The sequence below is a fragment of the Carlito syrichta genome, unplaced genomic scaffold (genome assembly GCF_000164805.1).
Source record: "Carlito syrichta isolate Samal-C Ts95f unplaced genomic scaffold, Tarsius_syrichta-2.0.1 Scaffold289386, whole genome shotgun sequence".
Classification (NCBI taxonomy): Eukaryota; Metazoa; Chordata; class Mammalia; order Primates; family Tarsiidae; genus Carlito; species Carlito syrichta.
The window spans coordinates 31,735-49,421 of NW_007233482.1; the positions used below are offsets into that span (position 1 = coordinate 31,735).

The 17,687-nt window shown below is 43.4% G+C and overlaps 1 protein-coding gene across 3 annotated transcripts in view; it reads left to right on the top strand.

Moving 5' to 3' along the window:
- Positions 1–231: 231 nt before the first annotated feature.
- STAT1 (signal transducer and activator of transcription 1) overlaps positions 232–17,687 on the top strand; it is a 41,472-nt gene continuing 24,016 nt past the window's right edge. For 2 of the 3 annotated variants that reach the window (XM_021710524.1, XM_021710525.1), the window contains exons 1-9: positions 3,843–3,971; positions 4,731–4,875; positions 6,467–6,565; positions 10,030–10,119; positions 11,845–11,923; positions 13,284–13,375; positions 13,591–13,742; positions 14,375–14,533; positions 16,152–16,244. In XM_021710524.1, the coding sequence (XP_021566199.1) occupies positions 3,844–3,971; positions 4,731–4,875; positions 6,467–6,565; positions 10,030–10,119; positions 11,845–11,923; positions 13,284–13,375; positions 13,591–13,742; positions 14,375–14,533; positions 16,152–16,244 (1,037 nt within the window). In that variant the 5' untranslated portion in view covers position 3,843. Of the gene's footprint in view, positions 282–3,842; positions 3,972–4,730; positions 4,876–6,466; positions 6,566–10,029; positions 10,120–11,844; positions 11,924–13,283; positions 13,376–13,590; positions 13,743–14,374; positions 14,534–16,151; positions 16,245–17,687 lie in introns of those variants that run through there. The other variant, XM_021710523.1, reaches the window with a different exon arrangement.

Sequence of the window (17,687 nt, forward strand, 5' to 3'; positions counted from 1 at the left end):
GGCCAGGACGGGCTTCCAGTGCAGACGGGGAATCCGTGGTCCCAGGGAGAGAGCGCGTCCCGAGCATCCTAGGTGACAGCAGAACCACCTTTCCTGGTGGTGTCACGGTTTTCCTGGCTGCAAAGATGACTGAAATAGAATACCCCCCCCGACTCTGCACGTTCCCACTTACCTTCACTTCCGCCCCTTTCCTTCACAGTCGCATTTTCTTCTTTTCGCAGAAAGTGTCATTTGTGGTGTGCCATCCTCGAGAACTGTCCAGATTCGCGCTCGCACCCTGGGTGGGCATCCTCAGTCGTCTTGACACCCAACGTGTTGTGTGTAATTGCTGCTTTAGTTGAATCCCCAGCACCCCCCGCCCCCCCCCCGGGGCTCAAGGTGGCAGGTCAGTAAATGCTCATGAAAACCAATGAATGGGTACGTGACTTTGAGATCTTAATTATGCGTCTGTGTTTAAGGATGGTGGCGCTTAATGTCTTCTTGGAAGTTAAAAGTGATGTTTAGTTCCTGCAAATCCCCAAATAATATAATTACTCGTAAAAAAAAACAATCGCACGAGCTCTGGGGTAGGTATGTGGATGTGTGGTTGATTGTGCTTTGAGTGTTAGGATATATTAGAAAGTGAGTTAGGATATATTAGAAAGTGAGTTGTTTTTATGGGACAGAAATAGGACTTGAGCCTCCCGCACAATCCATTGTGCAACCATTACTTAATGAGGTTGCTGGACTCACTTGTGGGATCATAGTAGGGTTTGTTTCTTACTTTCTAATTCCCTTCAAAATATTCGTGATTTCAATTCAACACACTGTATTGAGCACATACTAAATGCAGGATACTGTCCAAGGTTTGGAGGATGTTAAAAGGAAAATGCCCCCTACCTCACCCTGGAACTCTGGAGCTTAAATCCTGCAACCGAGGCATCATAGAGCCTCACAAGAAAGACTGGAAGTGATGTTCTAATAGACAGAATGCAGTGAGGCACAAGACAAAGAAATCTTAGTTGTCTCTGGGTAAGTCACTCAGCTTTTGCAGGAGGGGCATTTGCACCTAGAGTTGAATGCTGTAGGATTTAGAGCCTGATTTGTGGGGAGACTGTTTGCAAGGGTGAGTAGCAACTGGAGCAAAGCAGACATGTTACTCACAGTCAGAACAACAGTAAATAATTTGGTGATTGGGTTGCTTTGTTGGTGGATGAAGATGGGATGGGGTGGCAGTCAGCCTAGGAATGGGCAAACTGTAGCATTTTTGTCCAGGAGAATGATGGGATGTGGTCCAACCTATGTGCAGCAGAGGCTGGATTGGGAGGGCAAAGTGTTGGAGGCAGGGAGGCAGCAAGTCTTGGGACTAGAAAGGAAGGAGCCAACCCTAAATTTGGGGTTAGCTCCCAGTGACTGGGAGTGGTCGTACCACTCCCTAGGTTGGTATCAGCTCTTGTGAGAAGATGAGATGCGTTCTGGGTCTGTTCACGTGAGTCTACTGACACACCTGTTCTGTGCCAGGGGCTGTGAATGACCAGCTCATCCAGCCTTAACAACCACCTGCCTTGCTGCTAGGGGCGTGAGCTGCCCAGGTTCACATGGATAATAAGAGATGAGCAGTCCAGTTTGTGTGCTTTTGGTATATCCTTTTTAGACCCCTAGCAGAGAGGGAGAGAGCTGTGTACCTGGGGCCTTTTGCCCAGGTGAGATGAATTGGAAATGAAAGACGAAATTGCTCCAGCCTGAGCTCCACGGGGAGTGGCCTTGGGTCCATGTCTACTGGCATCCCAGATAGTAACTAGCTTTGTAGGTGAGATAGTGCTGTGCCCTCCTTTGGAGGGACATTGGTGGAGTAGGCATGACTTCATGCCTGCACACCCATGCTCCATGACAAGCAGCATGCACACTCTTCCATGCCCTCCCTGAAAATCCAGACCCCTTCCCCAGAGATCTGGCAGGACAGGATTCACTTGTAGCCATGCTAAATGTTGCCTGGCCTGTGCTGATAAAAATCTTAAGTTCCATGGTGGTCACAGGAAGCTCTTCATTTTCCTAATAGACATCCTTCAATCAGGGTTTTGTTGTGATTTTTCATCTTCAGGATCACTATATAAAAATTGACTTAGCAGTTTCCCAAAGAGATAAGTGTTACTTTATCCTTTCAAATTACATTTAATGATGTTGTTTCAATCTTTAAAAAATTATTACCGAGATTTAAAATTTCATGTCAGACTTATTTGCACTAGGCAAAGAAGAAAATATATCTCTTAATTTTAAACATGTAAACAAAAATAATTTTTGCTGTATGAACCATCAAATAGAAAATACCAGTTTAAAACTCTGTTACATCACAAATATACTGTATTTGTAGGAGAACAATTTTTGGAGAGGTCTTGTGATTTGTCTTAAAGCAAATCTAATTAACGTTTTACATTTATTTATTTGATTAAATGCAAATTTATTTTAAAGACATATTTATAGAAAACCTACTATGTGCCTGACATTGTTCTGAGGATACAGCAGTAAACAGACTCACCCCCACAACCCCCACCAGTCCTTCCCTTCGGGTGACAACAGGCAAAAATTAAAAAAAAAAAAAAAAATTTGTGATAGGTCAGGCGGTGGTGGTAAGTGCTATGAAGAAAAAATCCATCAGGGAAGAGGAACGCATTTTCTAGGGTGGGAGGTCGTTACAGTTTAAATAAGGGGCCAGAGAAGGCTACCCTGATATTTTGACAATTGAGCAAAGAGCTGAAGGTGTGATTCCTGGAGAAGAAGAAAAAGTTGACCCCAAAACTCGATTAAAAACAGGTTTTCTCAGTATGGAGATTTTTTCAAAGAATTAAAAGTAGACTTGCCATTTGACCCAGCAACCCCGCTCCTGGGTATGTATCCAAAGGAGCACAAATCACTCTACCAAAAAGACACCTGCATGAGCATGTTTATCACAGCACTATCCACAATAGCAAAAACATGGAACCAACCTAGGTGTCTATCAGTGATGAACTGGATAAAGAATATATGGTACATGTGCATCATGGAATACTATGCGGCCATTAAAAAGCATGAAATCATATCCTTTTCAGCAACATGAATGCAGCTAGACACCATCATCCTGAGCAAGTTATAATAGAAACAGAAATATTGAGTACCATATGTTCTCCCTAATAAGCAGGAACTAAATACTATATGCACATGACACAAGAATGGGAACAAGATATTGGGGCACTCCTAATGGGGGATGGAGGGGGGTAAGGGCTGAAAACCACCCACTGAGTGCCATGTCTACCACTGGGTGACGGGATTGATAGAAGCCCAAGACTCATCATCACACAATACTCCTATCTAGCAAACCTGCTCCCTTTGAATTAAAAAAAAACAACAAAACTTTAGAATATAAATCCCATTTAAGTAATATATTTCTGGTCTGGGTGTGGAGTCTCATACCTGTAATCCCAGCACTTTGGGAGGCTGAAGCAGGTGGATTGCTTGAGCCCAGGAGTTTGAGACCAGCCTGGGCAACAGAGAGAGACCTCGTGTCTGCAAAAAATTTAAATTAACTGGGCGCGATAATGCATACCAGTAGTCCTAGCTACTTGGGAGACCGAGGTAGGCGTATCACCTGTATCTAGGAGGTCAAGGTTGCAGTGAGCCGTGATTGTGCCATTGCATTCCAGTCTGGGTGAGAAAGTGAGATCCCAGCTCTCTCTCTATATATATTTATTTATTTATAAATTTACATACATTTCTGGGACAATTTTTGTCTTGGATGAAGTGAGATGTTGACAAGTGTCATGGCACTAGGTGGCAGCATGGAAACATGAATGTATTTCTGTTCATAATGTATGTTCTGCTTCCTGCAGGATGTCTCAGTGGTACAAGCTCCAGCAGCTCGACTCCAAGTTCCTGGAGCAGGTTCACCAGCTGTACGATGACAATTTTCCCATGGAAATCAGACAGTACCTGGCACAGTGGCTAGAAAAGCAAGACTGGTAAGGAAAACTCATAGATCAGAGGAAGAGGTTTATCTGCACCTTAGAAATAACTCGTTGATTCAGTGACTTGGGGCAATGTTTATAGGAAGATGATCTCATCAAGGGCCATTAGGATTATCTGCTGCAGAAAAGTTTATTGATTTAAGAAATGGCATGGGATTTCTCTACCAAGCTAAATATACTAGTCATTTAACTCTTTTTTGTGTGTGTGGCTAAATTTAACTTATGATATGTACTCCTAAATGCTTTGGACAAGTTACATCATACTGACACCAATAATTTTCCAATTTAGGATCCAGGCTATAGAAATATATAACTTAAAAGCAGTAACTAAAGCCAAAGTATGGTAACATTAGAAATATGAAGAAGGTAGTAAAATTAAGGAGCTACTTCTTAAAACTGATAGATATTCTGCTTTAAAATGTATTATTCGCTGATTATAAAAGTTGTAACCATTCTGAAAGTATTTGACATAGAAAGGGAAGGCACCTGCTCATTTTTTTCCCCTCCAGAGATAATCACCATGCATAGTTTCATGTGCCGTCTCTTAAGAGTTATAGAATTTTTCATGCTAATTTCACAAAATAGATATATTGTGTACATTACTGCTAAAAGCAACACCAGTTTCAAAAGGAGAAAATGAAATCTAAGAAAACTCATTATTTTTAATAATTTCAGTAAGGAAAGCAGTTTACTTTGTGCATTTTAAGCAGACATTCCTTTCTAGAATGAAATGTGTAAATGTCACCCTCTCAGGGAACACGCTGCCAATGATGTTTCGTTCGCCACTATCCGTTTCCATGACCTCCTGTCGCAGCTGGATGATCAGTACAGTCGCTTTTCTTTGGAGAACAATTTCTTGTTGCAACATAATATTAGGAAGAGCAAGCGTAACCTTCAGGTATGACCTGGTTTTTGTGTTTTAGCTGATGTGTTCTCAAGCTTACATAAGACAGTTTTCTTCATTCTGCAAATACTGTTGAGCACACACAGGTATTTAGAGACATTACAGAGAGTGTAAATATACTTACTTTATATGGCTAATATTTATAGCATAAGTAAAATGAAATATCCATTTGTTTTATTAACACAAAGAATTTTCAGGTTTAAGTGTATTGCCTCTTATATGTCAGTAATTCTGAAAAAATGTGATACTATGACTTTGTTTTGCTAAAAATTTTTGATACTTAAAGAGAAGAGGCTATATTTTAAGAACAACGAGCTACAATAACCTATTAAAGCTCCAGGGAAGGTTAGTGGTCAACTCGATCCAGGTCCTTGGTCTAAAGAAAAGGATTACATCTGGAAAGGCTTGGTTTCCCTCAGAAGTCAGGTGGCTTCACGAACACACACTCTTCCTTGCCTTGCTTCCGGTGGATTGCCCTCCCCTGGAAGAAGAAGTGAAAGGAAGAGCCAGAGAATATGCCACGAAGTTTTGGGAGTTCTCCAAATGCGCTCCCAGAATGCCATTAGCCTGACTACCATATTTATTTCTGTATTAACAGAACTTTTCTTTTTTAATGGAGGTGAAAGCTATCGTTTTGTTTCATACAACACAACCAAACTTTTCGACTTAGGTCATTGGAAACTTGCTTTTTCTTTCTTTCTTTCCTTTGTGAATGTGTGTGTATCTGTGATTTTATAATTTAACTAGTGGGTGGGGAAATCAGATTAACTTTACAGAAATCTGTTCTCATAGACTTTGCATGAATGTACCTCTATAAAGAGCCATAATGGCTAGTAATTTGTAATCTAGCTCTGACAAGGGTGACAGAAAATATAAATATGAATATCTTTGGAATAATTCAAAGCATAGACCAACAGATACATTAATTGAGGAATATAATGGATAGTTTTTATATCTTTTGCATTGTTTCAGGATCCTAACAGAAGATAATTGGCCTCAAAAAATACGGAAAGATAGTAAAGTAAAAATATTATATGAACCTTTTATGAACATACTTTGGTTTTTAATCAAAAAGTACTTTAGGCCAGGCATGGTGGCTCACACCTGTAATCCCAGTACTTTGGGAGACCAAGGGAAGAGGATTACTTGAGACCAAGACTTCAAGAGCAGCCTGAACAACACAGCAAGATATTGTATCTACAAAAGAAATTTTAAAAATTAGTCAGACTTGGTGGCATGTGCCTGAAGTCCCAGCTCCTTGGGAGACTGAGGCAGGAGGATTGCTTGAACCCAGAGGTTCAAGGCTGCAGTGAGCCATGATAGTGCCACTGCATTCCAGCCTGCGTGATGGAGTAAGAGCTCGACTTAAAGAGAAAAAAGTACTTTAGGTACCTGCACTTAATTGGAAAGCTAAAGCAACTTTTGTCATAATTTGTAAAAAGAGTATTTTTATTTTATGTAAAATTTAATAGATGAGAGATGAGGTTTCTTAGGGAATAGGAACAAATTTATATCAACTTATAACACACAATGGTTTAAGCATTCTGATTTTTAATTTATTTGTATTCTAACTACTCAAATCTAGGATCATTTTCAAGAAGATCCAATTCAGATGTCTATGGTCATCTATAACTGTCTAAAGGAGGAAAGGAAGATTTTGGAAAATGCCCAGAGATTTAATCAGGTACTTTTTGCTAATAGAACACTAAAAATTATAATAAAGTAAACATTGGCTAGGCTCTGTTGTTCATGCCTGTAATCCCAGCACTTTGGGAGACTTATGTTGCCCAACCTGGGCAACATAAACGAGACTTCATTTCTACAAAAAATTTTAAAAATTAGCTGAGCGTGCTGGTATTCGCCTGCAGTCCTAGCTACTCAGGAGGCTGAGGTAGGGGGATTGCCTGAGCCCAGGAGTTTGAAGGTGAAGTGAACCATGATCATGCCACATGCATCCAGCCTGGGTGACAGAGGGAGACCCCAATTAAAAAAAAGAAAGAAAGTTAAAAGGTTAAAGAGTCCCCCTGTAAGTGCCATCAGTATCAGAAGTATGCACAGCCAGCCTTACAGCGGCTCCCCAGGAGATGGGGTAGGGTCCAGGGTGCAGGGAGGAGCTAGAGGAAGGAGTGAGAACACCAAGGGGTCTCAGTGGCTTGCCGGCCTGCTGCTCCAGGAGGAGGCAGGAGGTTTCTGAGGCCTCTGGCACAGTTGCCAGGTTTCTCTACCAGGCAGCTCCCGTGAGCCCCAAGAAGAGGGTGGAGAGGCAGGATCGGGAGCTGCGTGTGCACAGCCTGTTGCTGGCTATCTCTCCATTCACTGTATGGAGCCAGAATAGTTTGGGAGGAGACCTGGGAGGTCAGGGTCCTCTGGTGGCTGGGTCCTGCTGTTTGGGTGGAGTGTCCCAGATGTCACAGAGGCCACAGGACCCCCACATCCTGCCGGCTTAGAGTAGAGACAGCCAAGATGTCCCTGTGCTGGCTGAAAGCCTTCTGGAACTGCTCCAAGAGAAAGCTCATTCTAACGGCTGAGTAGCCCCTTTTATCACTTAGTGACATGCTGCTCTTGCACTAGCAGGATGCCAGTGATGTTCACTTCTTTCGAATCCACATTTATACACATGTTACAGCTGACACAATCCACATGCTGCAATGTCCTGCTATTCCGGAGTCTCTAAGATGAAGGGAGACTCGCCATGAAGAGAGAACACCTTGATGATCTAAATCTGACAAAGACAGAACAGAAAGCTATAGCCAGCCCACTTTTACTTGTGAATATCAGTGTACAAGTTCTACATTAGACATTAGGGATCAGGATTAAACATGACATTATGAAAATAATACATCATGACCGAGTGGGTTTTATTATAAGTTACAAGGGGAGACCATGACTGGGAAATCCAGGAATGTAATAATAAAAGGAGAAAAAACATTTTCTGCCCACCATAGAAGCAGAAAAGGTCTGAGAAAACCCAATGCCCATTCCTAATAAAAACATTCAAGAAGATAGGAATTGATAGGCGTAGCATACTAAAATACACACCTCGCAGCTCTTCCTTGACTGGGGAAGCTGTAGTGAGTCGCTGGTGCACATAGCTTTGACCACTCCTTAACGTGGTGTTGGTGGGGCTGGCCAGCGCAGCTAGACAAGAGGAAACCATTAGAGGCACAAGACTTAAGAAACAGCATCATAAAGATAGTAACTCTTCCCGAGTTAATTCATACTTTCAATATGATCCCGATAAAAATGCCAGCAAGCTGCTTTTTGGAGTGATTCAAACTGATTCTGAAATTTGTATGAAAAGTAAACATGCAATAATAGCAAGGAAACTTCTGGAAGAGTAGAATGATGAAATGGGACTGGCCCTGCTAGATATACTCTAAGTCCTCAGTAGTTAAACATACTTCAGGGGTTCAGGCTTATATAGAAGTAAACCCGGGTGCATATGGAGATTGATATGATAAAGATAGCAGCATAAAGCACTGGGGATAATCTTGGACTTTTCACTTTTCATGTTAAGGCAAATTGAAATCTATTGGGAAAAAAGTAAAAATCGAACCCATATTTCACACTAAACACAAGAATAAACTTCAAATGTCTTAGATCTAAAAGAGGAAAAAAGAAAAGGAAAGAAACCATGCAAATACTTGAGGGAAAATAATGGGGTGAACTCCTTTATAATTTGTGGATAGAGACTTTCTAATATGAGGGGAAATCCAGGCATGAAGAAGACTGATATATTTGAAATATGAAAACACCCACATAGACTCTGCCGTGCAGGGCACTACGTAAGAGAAGTTGACAGGCACTGTTTTTGCCCTGTGGTGGCTTTAACTAAACAACAATAACATCTTTCTAGAATCCAGTCTCCATGAGAACAGGGACCATCTTGTTGACCACTCTGACACCTGGGCCTAGAACATGGACTTGGGCCTAGGAAGTGTGTGCTGATGAGTGAGCTGGGCACTCTGTGCATCATGAACAAATAGACACAGAGGATATGAGGATCAGCAGTAAGGACTGGCTGGGGGCCGTGGCTCATGCCTGGAATCCTAGCACTTTGGGAGGCCGAGGCAGGAGGAGTACTTGAGTTCAGGAGTTTGAGACCAGCCTTGGCAACATAGCGTGATCTCGTCTCTGCAAAAATAATTTAGAAATTAGCTGGTGTGGTGGTATGCACTGTAGTCCCTCCCACACGGGAGACCGAAGCAAAAGGATCACCTGAGCCCAGGAAGTCGAGGCTGAGGTGAGCCATGACTGTCACTGCACTCCAGCCTGGTTGACAGGGGGAGACCTTGCCTCAAAAAATAAAAAAAAAGGCTGAATTCTCCCAGATGAGTCTGGGTTTATATTCATTATTGACTTTATAGTAAGCAAATTTTCATCCATGCTCTTAATGAGGTACTTTTATAATTCAGTACACCTCTGAATCACCTGAGATTGTGTTAAAATAGAGGGTTCTGATTCGGTGATTGGATTAGCACCTGAGAGTCCACAGTTCCAACAAGCTCCCAGGTGGTAAAATAGTGCTGGTCTGGGGATAACATTGTGAGTCTGAAGACTTTAAGATAAATAAGGACAGGATTAATATGAATAATCTTGTGTATAGTATTTGAGAAACCTGAAATAAATTCCTTTGTGGGCTGTGTGTGGTTACTCGCACCTTTAATCACAGCACTTTGGGAGACTGAGGCAGGAGAATCATTTGAGTCCAGGAATTTGAAGCCAGCCTGAGCAATATAGTGAGACACTGTCTCTATAAAAAATTTAAACATTAGCCAGGTGTGTGAGCTGTAATCACACCGTTTCACTCTAGCCTGGGTGCCAGAGCGAGACCCTGTCTGGAAAAAAAAAAAAAAATTCCAATGTGGTACCATGCAGCTGTATGAATTAATGGAAACTGCTAGAAGTTCTGCTTATTTTAGGCATGAGCTGAACCTAGTCTTTCTGTAACCTGGCTGACGGTTTGTAAGCATTTTCCAGAACCTCGAGAATAGAGCTATTTCTAATTGACACCTAAATGGGCAGCCCGTATGTTTTGGAAGCCCTGGGGACAGGTGGGACACAGGGTACGGGCTTGACTTTGGAGCATAACCAACTGGTAGACATGCCAGAGGAACTGGTGGTCTCATCGTGCCCTTCCCATCACAGGCTCAGTCGGGGAGCATCCAGAACACAGTGATGCTAGACAAGCAGAAGGAGCTTGATGGCAAAGTCCGAAATGTCAAGGACAAAGTTATGGTGAGTGTCGAGTCAACACGTGTGTTTATGCCAAAATTCTTCTTCACAAGGGATAGAAGAGTTTAGTTGCTTTGAATGTAAACCTAGTAACTAGGCCGGGCGTTGGTGGCTCACACCTGTAATCCCAGCACTTTGGGAGGCTGGAGTGGGAGGATCTCTTGAGCCCAGGAATTCGAGACCAGGCTGGGCAACATAGTGAGATCTGTCTCTACAAAAAATAAAAAAAGCAGCCAGGTGTGGTGGTGTGTGCTTGTAGTCCCAGCTACTTGAGAGGCCAGGGCAGGAGGATTACTTGAGTCCAGGAGGTTGAGGCGGTGGTGAACCAGAGCCACTGCACTCTGGGCAAGAATGAGACCCCCAACTCAAAAATAAAAATAAAAACAAAACCTAGTGACTGAGATCAGTCTGTTAAGTAGCAGAGAAGAAGATTTTGTTGATGTTCCAAACCCTAAGTAAACATTTGGTACAACCAGTGACCAGAGACCTTTTTATGGTCCTATTGCAACTGCCAAACATTGAGCTTATCTCTTTTCTCCCTGTGAGATCATGTAGTCAATGTTGACTTTGCCTATGACCCAGTAAACTGGATGCTGCAGCTGTAAATAGGCCTGTGTTCACACCTCTCAACTGGTGTGACCTAGGGTAATCCAGAGCCCTAGGGTTAACAGGGCCTGTCTTCCTCAAGCATCTGATTTATTCTAATACTTGGAAGAGCAACAAAAAACATTTCTTTGAAAGATATACTGATACATTTTGATGTAAACAAGACATCCACAGAAGTTTTGAGGTAGAACTTCCATGCCAGTTGAAGGAAGCAGGGGCTGGCGTGTTTCACTTCCCCACTGTGAGGGCGGTTTGGGAAGAGATTGAGGAGTCCTGCTTCTCACAGGCCTGTGTGTGCGAAGATACCTTTCAGCCCAGGGGTGTGGGCCTCCGTGTGTCTCTGGGTGCCACCAGTGTGGCCTTGACTTATGTGCCTCTGACAGCATCCTTCCAAACTCCAGGTTCTTTGACAACTTATCCTGCAGTCTCCTAGGGAAATGCTTCCATAAAGTAGAAACCTCGTGGGCCCAGTTTATATACAGCCGTGGAAATCCAGAGAGCCATGTGTAGAAATGTAACCAAATCCCAAACAAGTGAGGCTTACTTATTAGAATGCATATAATAAATACATATTATTGTCCAGATTGCGATGCATTTGGGTGACTAAGAAGGCACTGTTGGTAATTCTACCAGGATGGCAGGTGTTAGGCCAGGACAGTCCCAGGAAGTAAGGGACATGTGCTCAGTCCTCTTACTTGCAAGGAATGAGGAGTTTTGCTGTGAGCTTGGCTTTTGCTTGCTGTGTACTGCAATGGAGTTGTGAAACCCCATCTCCAAGGTGGCCACAGAAATGGTGAGGAAAACTCAGAATTTAGACCCTGGAACCCAGCAATGACATGCAAATCAGCTTGAGCATTGGTGTATGTTTTCTTTTTTTTTAGTGTATTTACATGTTAATTAACTATTTCTAGTTTTTCTCTATGGAATCTTTCTAGCCAACATACTTAATAGTGAAATGTAACTTATTTCATATATGCAGTTAGAATTCTGCAAGCTAACCCACCTTTGAGGGAGCTGGCATTGTTTCCATTTTCCTCTGGGTTCTGTAGATGCAATACTCCGTTTCTAAAGTCTTTGGAAGCTGACGGTCAGTGGAAACCATGTGTATGTCTTTGCTTGTAGTGTATAGAGCATGAAATCAAGAGCCTAGAAGACTTACAAGATGAATACGACTTCAAATGCAAAACCTTGCAGAACAGAGGTAAGAGTTTGCCAGTAAAATGGTGCCCATTGGCTGTAATGTTTTCGGTCCCCACTAGATAATGAAGATGATTCCTCCTCTGTATTTACCAAGTATTTGATGACTCAGAATCATGAGTCTTGGCGACTGGTGACCCAGGCTGGGGTTTCAGTACTATTGACATTCCGGAGTAGATAATTCTTGGTTATGGTGGCAGCCCTGGCATTGTAGAATGTTTAACAGCATCCCTGGCTTCTATCCACCAGATGCCAGTAGCAGACACTACCCCATAACCCCCACCAGTGACAGTCAAAACTATCTCCAGACATTGCCAAGTGTCTCCTGGGGGTGACCCCTAATTGATAAGCGCTGGTCATGTGTTGGCACCTTGTTTTCGTGCCTAGCCCACCGATGGACATAGATGGCTAGATGCATGAAGCTCTCCTGCCCTGAAACCTAAAGTTTCTGCACATATTCCATGTCCACACACACACAGACACACACATACTACAGAGAAACTCAGCATTTGTCTCATGCTTTAACGCAGTATTACTCTATGTTGTCGTTGCTTGTTTTTAATGATAGCAACTGAAAATAACCCCAAAATGTGCATTGAATAGAACACAGAATGGTGCTATTACCCTGGTGATCATTTGGTAGATACTGTGGTTACTATGGAGAGAGTATCAGTAGGACTTGAGTAAAAAGCATGAGAGAAAAGAACCTCAACTGCTATTTCCTAATCATCTGCTTCTCTTTCAAAATGATAAATATGCCTTATACACATTTTTTATCTGAGGTTTTGAATGTTGTCGCTTATATTCGTTTAAGTATGTTCTAACTGTGACTTAAGTAGCAGACAGTCCTGCTTCCCACTTACTTGGGTCACTGAAAACAAGTACTTTGGGCTGGATGCAGTGACTCACGTCCATAATCGCAGTACTTTGGGAGGCAGAGGTGAGAGGATTGCCTGAGACCAGCCTAGGCAACATGGAAAGACCTCATCTCTACAGTTAAAAAAAAAAAAAAAAATTAGCCAGGCATGGTGGCATGCGCCTGTAGTTCAGGCAGAAGGATTGCCTGAGCCCAGCAGGTCGAGGCTGTGGTAGTCGTGAGTGTGCCACTGCACTTCAGCCTGGGTGACAGAGTGAGACACTGACTAAAAATAAAAAAATAAAACGTATTTTGTTTCACTGTGCCCAGTTGTTACACTTAGGTCATTTTTTTTCTTGTTTTGTTTGATAAAGATTGAGGAAGACCCCACTTTAGCCTACCACTAGAAATGTGTATCACATTTCTCCTAAATATGTGTGAATTTTGGTGTTACTTGGTTGTCTTCTTTATAGAAATATTTCTATCTGCCACCTCTTCCAAATCACAGAATTCGAAACCAATGGCGTGGCAAAGAACGAGCAGAAGCAGGAGCAACAGTTACTGCAGAAGATGTTTTTGATGCTTGACAACAAGAGGAAGGTACTGATTCGCTTTTCAGAACAGCGCACAGCTTTTGTCACAGACTTTGAATGATGGACTTGAAGTTCAGAGCAGAGAAAAAGGAATGATTATGACCTTTCAGTACAGAGCCCCAGTGGAGGATAGAAGGATAATTTGCTTTGCTTTCTAAAAATCTCCTAAAATGTAGCGATGCGAAATGAGTTGCCCTCACTTTGTTTTTTCCTCTCCTTCAGGAAGTGGTTCACAAGATCATAGACTTGCTGAATGTCACGGAGCTCACCCAGAATGCCCTGATCAATGAGGAACTGGTGGAGTGGAAGCAGCGGCAGCAGAGCGCCTGCATCGGGGGCCCGCCCAATGCGTGCCTGGATCAGCTGCAGAACTGGTGAGTCTCCAGGGGATGCTGGCAGCTGCTGGTCAACCCCAGAAACTCACAAGGAACCCCACGGAGCCACGTTAGGGTAGCGCAGCCTTGAACTCCTGGGCTCAAATGATCCTCTCGCCTCAGCTTCCCAAGTAGCTGGGAGTCGAGGCACATACCACCACACCTGGAGTACTTTTTAAAATATATTTTTTATTTTTACAGAGATGGGGTCTTGCTGTGTTGCCCAGGCTGATCTCAAACTCCTGACCTCAAGCAGTCCTCCAAAGTGCAGGGGCCACCTCACCCAGCCTGCCCTACTCTTTTTAGTCCAGCTCACCTTAAAAGTCACTTGAGGTCACAGATCACCTAGAAGCCCTGCCCCCACCCCGTCTCCTTATGTAGATCTCAGTGTGTGCGGAGGATTTTGATCTGGGCTGTCATCATTCAGTGCATGCGAGTTTTTTCTCTCCAAATAACTGAGCTCCTTGGCACCGGCAGAAGCCTTGTGCCGCATTTCTGCCTGCAGTGTAGAGTGTGGCAATAGAGGTGACGCCAGGTGTTGCCATGGCCGCTCGTGGGTGTCCGTGATTCTCTGTTATAGGCGATTCAGAGACAGTTTCTCACAGAGTGACCTGTGCCCTGTGCCTCCCCAGGTTCACCATTGTCGCTGAGAGTCTGCAGCAGGTTCGCCAGCAGCTGAAGAAGTTGGAGGAGCTGGAGCAGAAATACACCTATGAGCTTGACCCCATCACCAAGAACAAGCAGGTGCTGTGGGACCGCACCTTCAGCCTCTTCCAGCAGCTCATTCAGAGGTGACTTGGGGGCACTGGTGGGCACCTTCCTCAGCCGTTTCCTCCACAGCAGCATTTGACTGTTATCTTGGTCATCCAGAAGGGCTGACTGGGCTATCGACGCTTTTATGGCCATGGGCTCTTCCTGAGTTCCTTGTTTATGCTGGTGGCCCTTCCCTTCCGTGGCCTCAGGGCTGGAGGCTGTGGTCACTTGTGCTCTTCTTCCTTCCCCATGGCTGTCTGTGCTGAGACCTGACACCTCCTTGCCTTCCCATGCTGTAGCCTCGTCCCAGCTCAGCCTCTCAAATCCTCTTTCCTGAACTTCCCTGGCCTCCCAGCAGGTCCCCTGTCCCCCACCCGCTTCCTCCCCGGCCCTGTGACCAGTGCTGTCTGGTTTCTCATCACCTATTGATCCAGTTGGAGCCCTCAGCTGGGCGTTCGTGGCCCTGTCTACAGCCTGGACCTAGCTGGACACCCCATGCTTTGTGCCCAAACTTACATATTTCCAGGAAGTGTGGCTGCTTGCTATTTCCCAGGCCTATGTTTTACACTCCCTGTGTCTCCTGAGGATATGTCCTTCTACCTCAGAGCCGCCTTGCTTTCTTTCTTTTCTTTTCTTTTTTTCTCACTCTGTTGCCCAGGCTGGAGTGCGGTGGTGCAGTCATGGCTCACTGCAGCCTCTAGCTCCCAGGCTCAAGCCTCCTGAGTAGCTGGGACTTCAGGTACCTGCCACCACGTCCGTTAATTTTTAAAAATTTTTTTGTAGACACAGTGTCTCACTATGTTGCTCAGGCTGGTATTGAGCTTCTGGGCTCCAGTGATCCTCTCTCCTTGGCCTCCCAAAGTGCTAGGATTATAGGCATGATCCACGGTGCCAGGCTTGAGCTTTCTTCTGCCTACTTTCAAAATGGTATCATCATGAAAGTTTCAGCTTGTGTCTCATCACAAGACCATGCAGAGTGCCCAAACAAATGCTGTCTCCCTTCCAGGCTTACATAGTTCCTTCTCTGGTCCTCACCTACTCCAACTTTTATGACATAGTTGCTTATATATTCTGTTATTTTTGTTGAAAATTGTAGGCTTCTGGAAGACAGAGACATGCCTCTGTCACCCTTTTCCCCCGGTGGGGCCTAGCACACTGCCTTGTAAACAGTAGGTACTCCACATGCTTAGTAAATAGATAAATGTCCTTGAATGGAAGAGTAGGGTTCACATTGCAAGACTTTTTTGTTTGTTTGCCTTATGCAAACTTGACATAGCAAAAATGTACTTGTTTCCCTGTGACTGATGTCCAGACAAGAATGCCTCTGTGCTAGATTTTGAAAAAATGAAGGATACTTATTTGGCTTGTTGGAGTGCGAGTTTGGTTCTTAACACTGATTTGTAAATGAGCATAATCAAATTGAGGATTTTCCTTGTTGGATAGTTTCAGAGATCATTATGATTACTGTTTTTGTTAAGTGTAGATTAGATTTTGGAATTTCTTTACTGACTAGATAACATCACTTTGTCCCTCCAACTTGTCCGAAGCTCTCAGGTTCTTTTCTAGGATGTGCTCTCTAACTCCCTTCCATCTTCAGGGAAAATCACTATTTCATGGAAGTGCTAAATTCACGTGTGCTTTTCCGGGTGTGTGCAGCTCCTTTGTGGTGGAGAGACAGCCTTGCATGCCGACGCACCCGCAGAGGCCACTGGTCTTGAAGACAGGAGTACAGTTCACTGTGAAGCTGAGGTGAGAAGGAAGAGATATGACCCCACATGCTTCCTGTGCACCCCTAAGTTCCTCTTACAGAGCTGTTCCACAAGCATATGTGTGCACTCAGCAGTGCGGAAGTATACTAGTGCAGGGATCCCTAACCCCCGGGCCGTGGACTGGTACCCGTCTGTGGCCTGTTAGGAACCAGGCTGCACAGCAGGAGGTGAGTGACATGCGAGTGGAGTTCCACCTCTTGTCAGCTCAGAGGCAGCACTAGATTCTCATGGGAGCACAAACCCCATTGTAAACTGTGCATGCAAGGGACCTAGTGCTCCTTTTGAGAATCTAATGCCTGATGATCTCCTCCCTGCTCCCAGTCCATGGAACAATTGTCTTCCCCCACAACTTTAAAATAAAATTTAAAAGAAGAAAAATTTTCTTCCACGAAAGCAGTCTCTGATGCCAAAAAGATTGGGGACCACTGCACTAGACAGTGTTCGGTGAATTCTAGTAGACTTCAATTAGCATAATTTTGTGTTGTGCAATTAAGTTACAAGTATGTCTCTAATTTTGGATAATTATCATTGGTTAACAATAGAGTGACAAAAACTGAAATATATATATGTAAATATACACACACTCACACATATATATCTATATCTGTCTATCTAAATATGTATGGCTTTAGAGGAAATAATTTTTCAGAAGGCATTTAATATGAATTTTTTTTATTTTAAAATTGTGGGGTACAATTTAGGGTTAGGTATACAAATATGCATCGTTCAGGCACCCTTGTTGATAAGGGGTGTCCCTCCATCCCCAGACAGATATTGACTACTGTTAATCCCACAACCCTTGCTCTCCCTGTCCCCTCCCATAGTTTCCCACCACTGTCGATCCTTTTCTTATAGTATTACGATAGATGTTCAAGGTCCACTTATGAGTGAGAACATGTGATACTCAGATCTTTGTTTCTGTGAGAGATCACTCAGTATTATAAACTCTAGTTCCATGCAGGTTACTGCGAAGTTCATGATTTTGTTCTTTTTTATGGCTGCATAGTATTCCATCATGTATATGTACCACATTTTTTAAATTCAGTCCTCTCGATCGACAGCATGGTTGGTTCCAAGTTCTTGCTATTGTAATATGAATTCTTACTTAGAACACCCAAGAGTCTGTCTTTTGTATTCTAAAGGGAAACATAACCTGTGTATGTACACACACACACACAGACACACACGTGATTTTTTTCTAATTGTAAATGTCAAGTGTCACAGGAAATAGGAAGTCCAAACCGCAGCAGTGTAGGTAGCAGAGAGGAAACATTCCTGCAGCATCACTCTCGTGAGCATAAGTGTGTGACCTTAGCATCCTGAACCCCAAGCTCTGTATGTATAGATTTATAACATACATGCATGTTTTCCTGGTGAGTCAGTGCATAGCTTTCTGCAGATTTTCAAAGCGGTCTGTGATCTA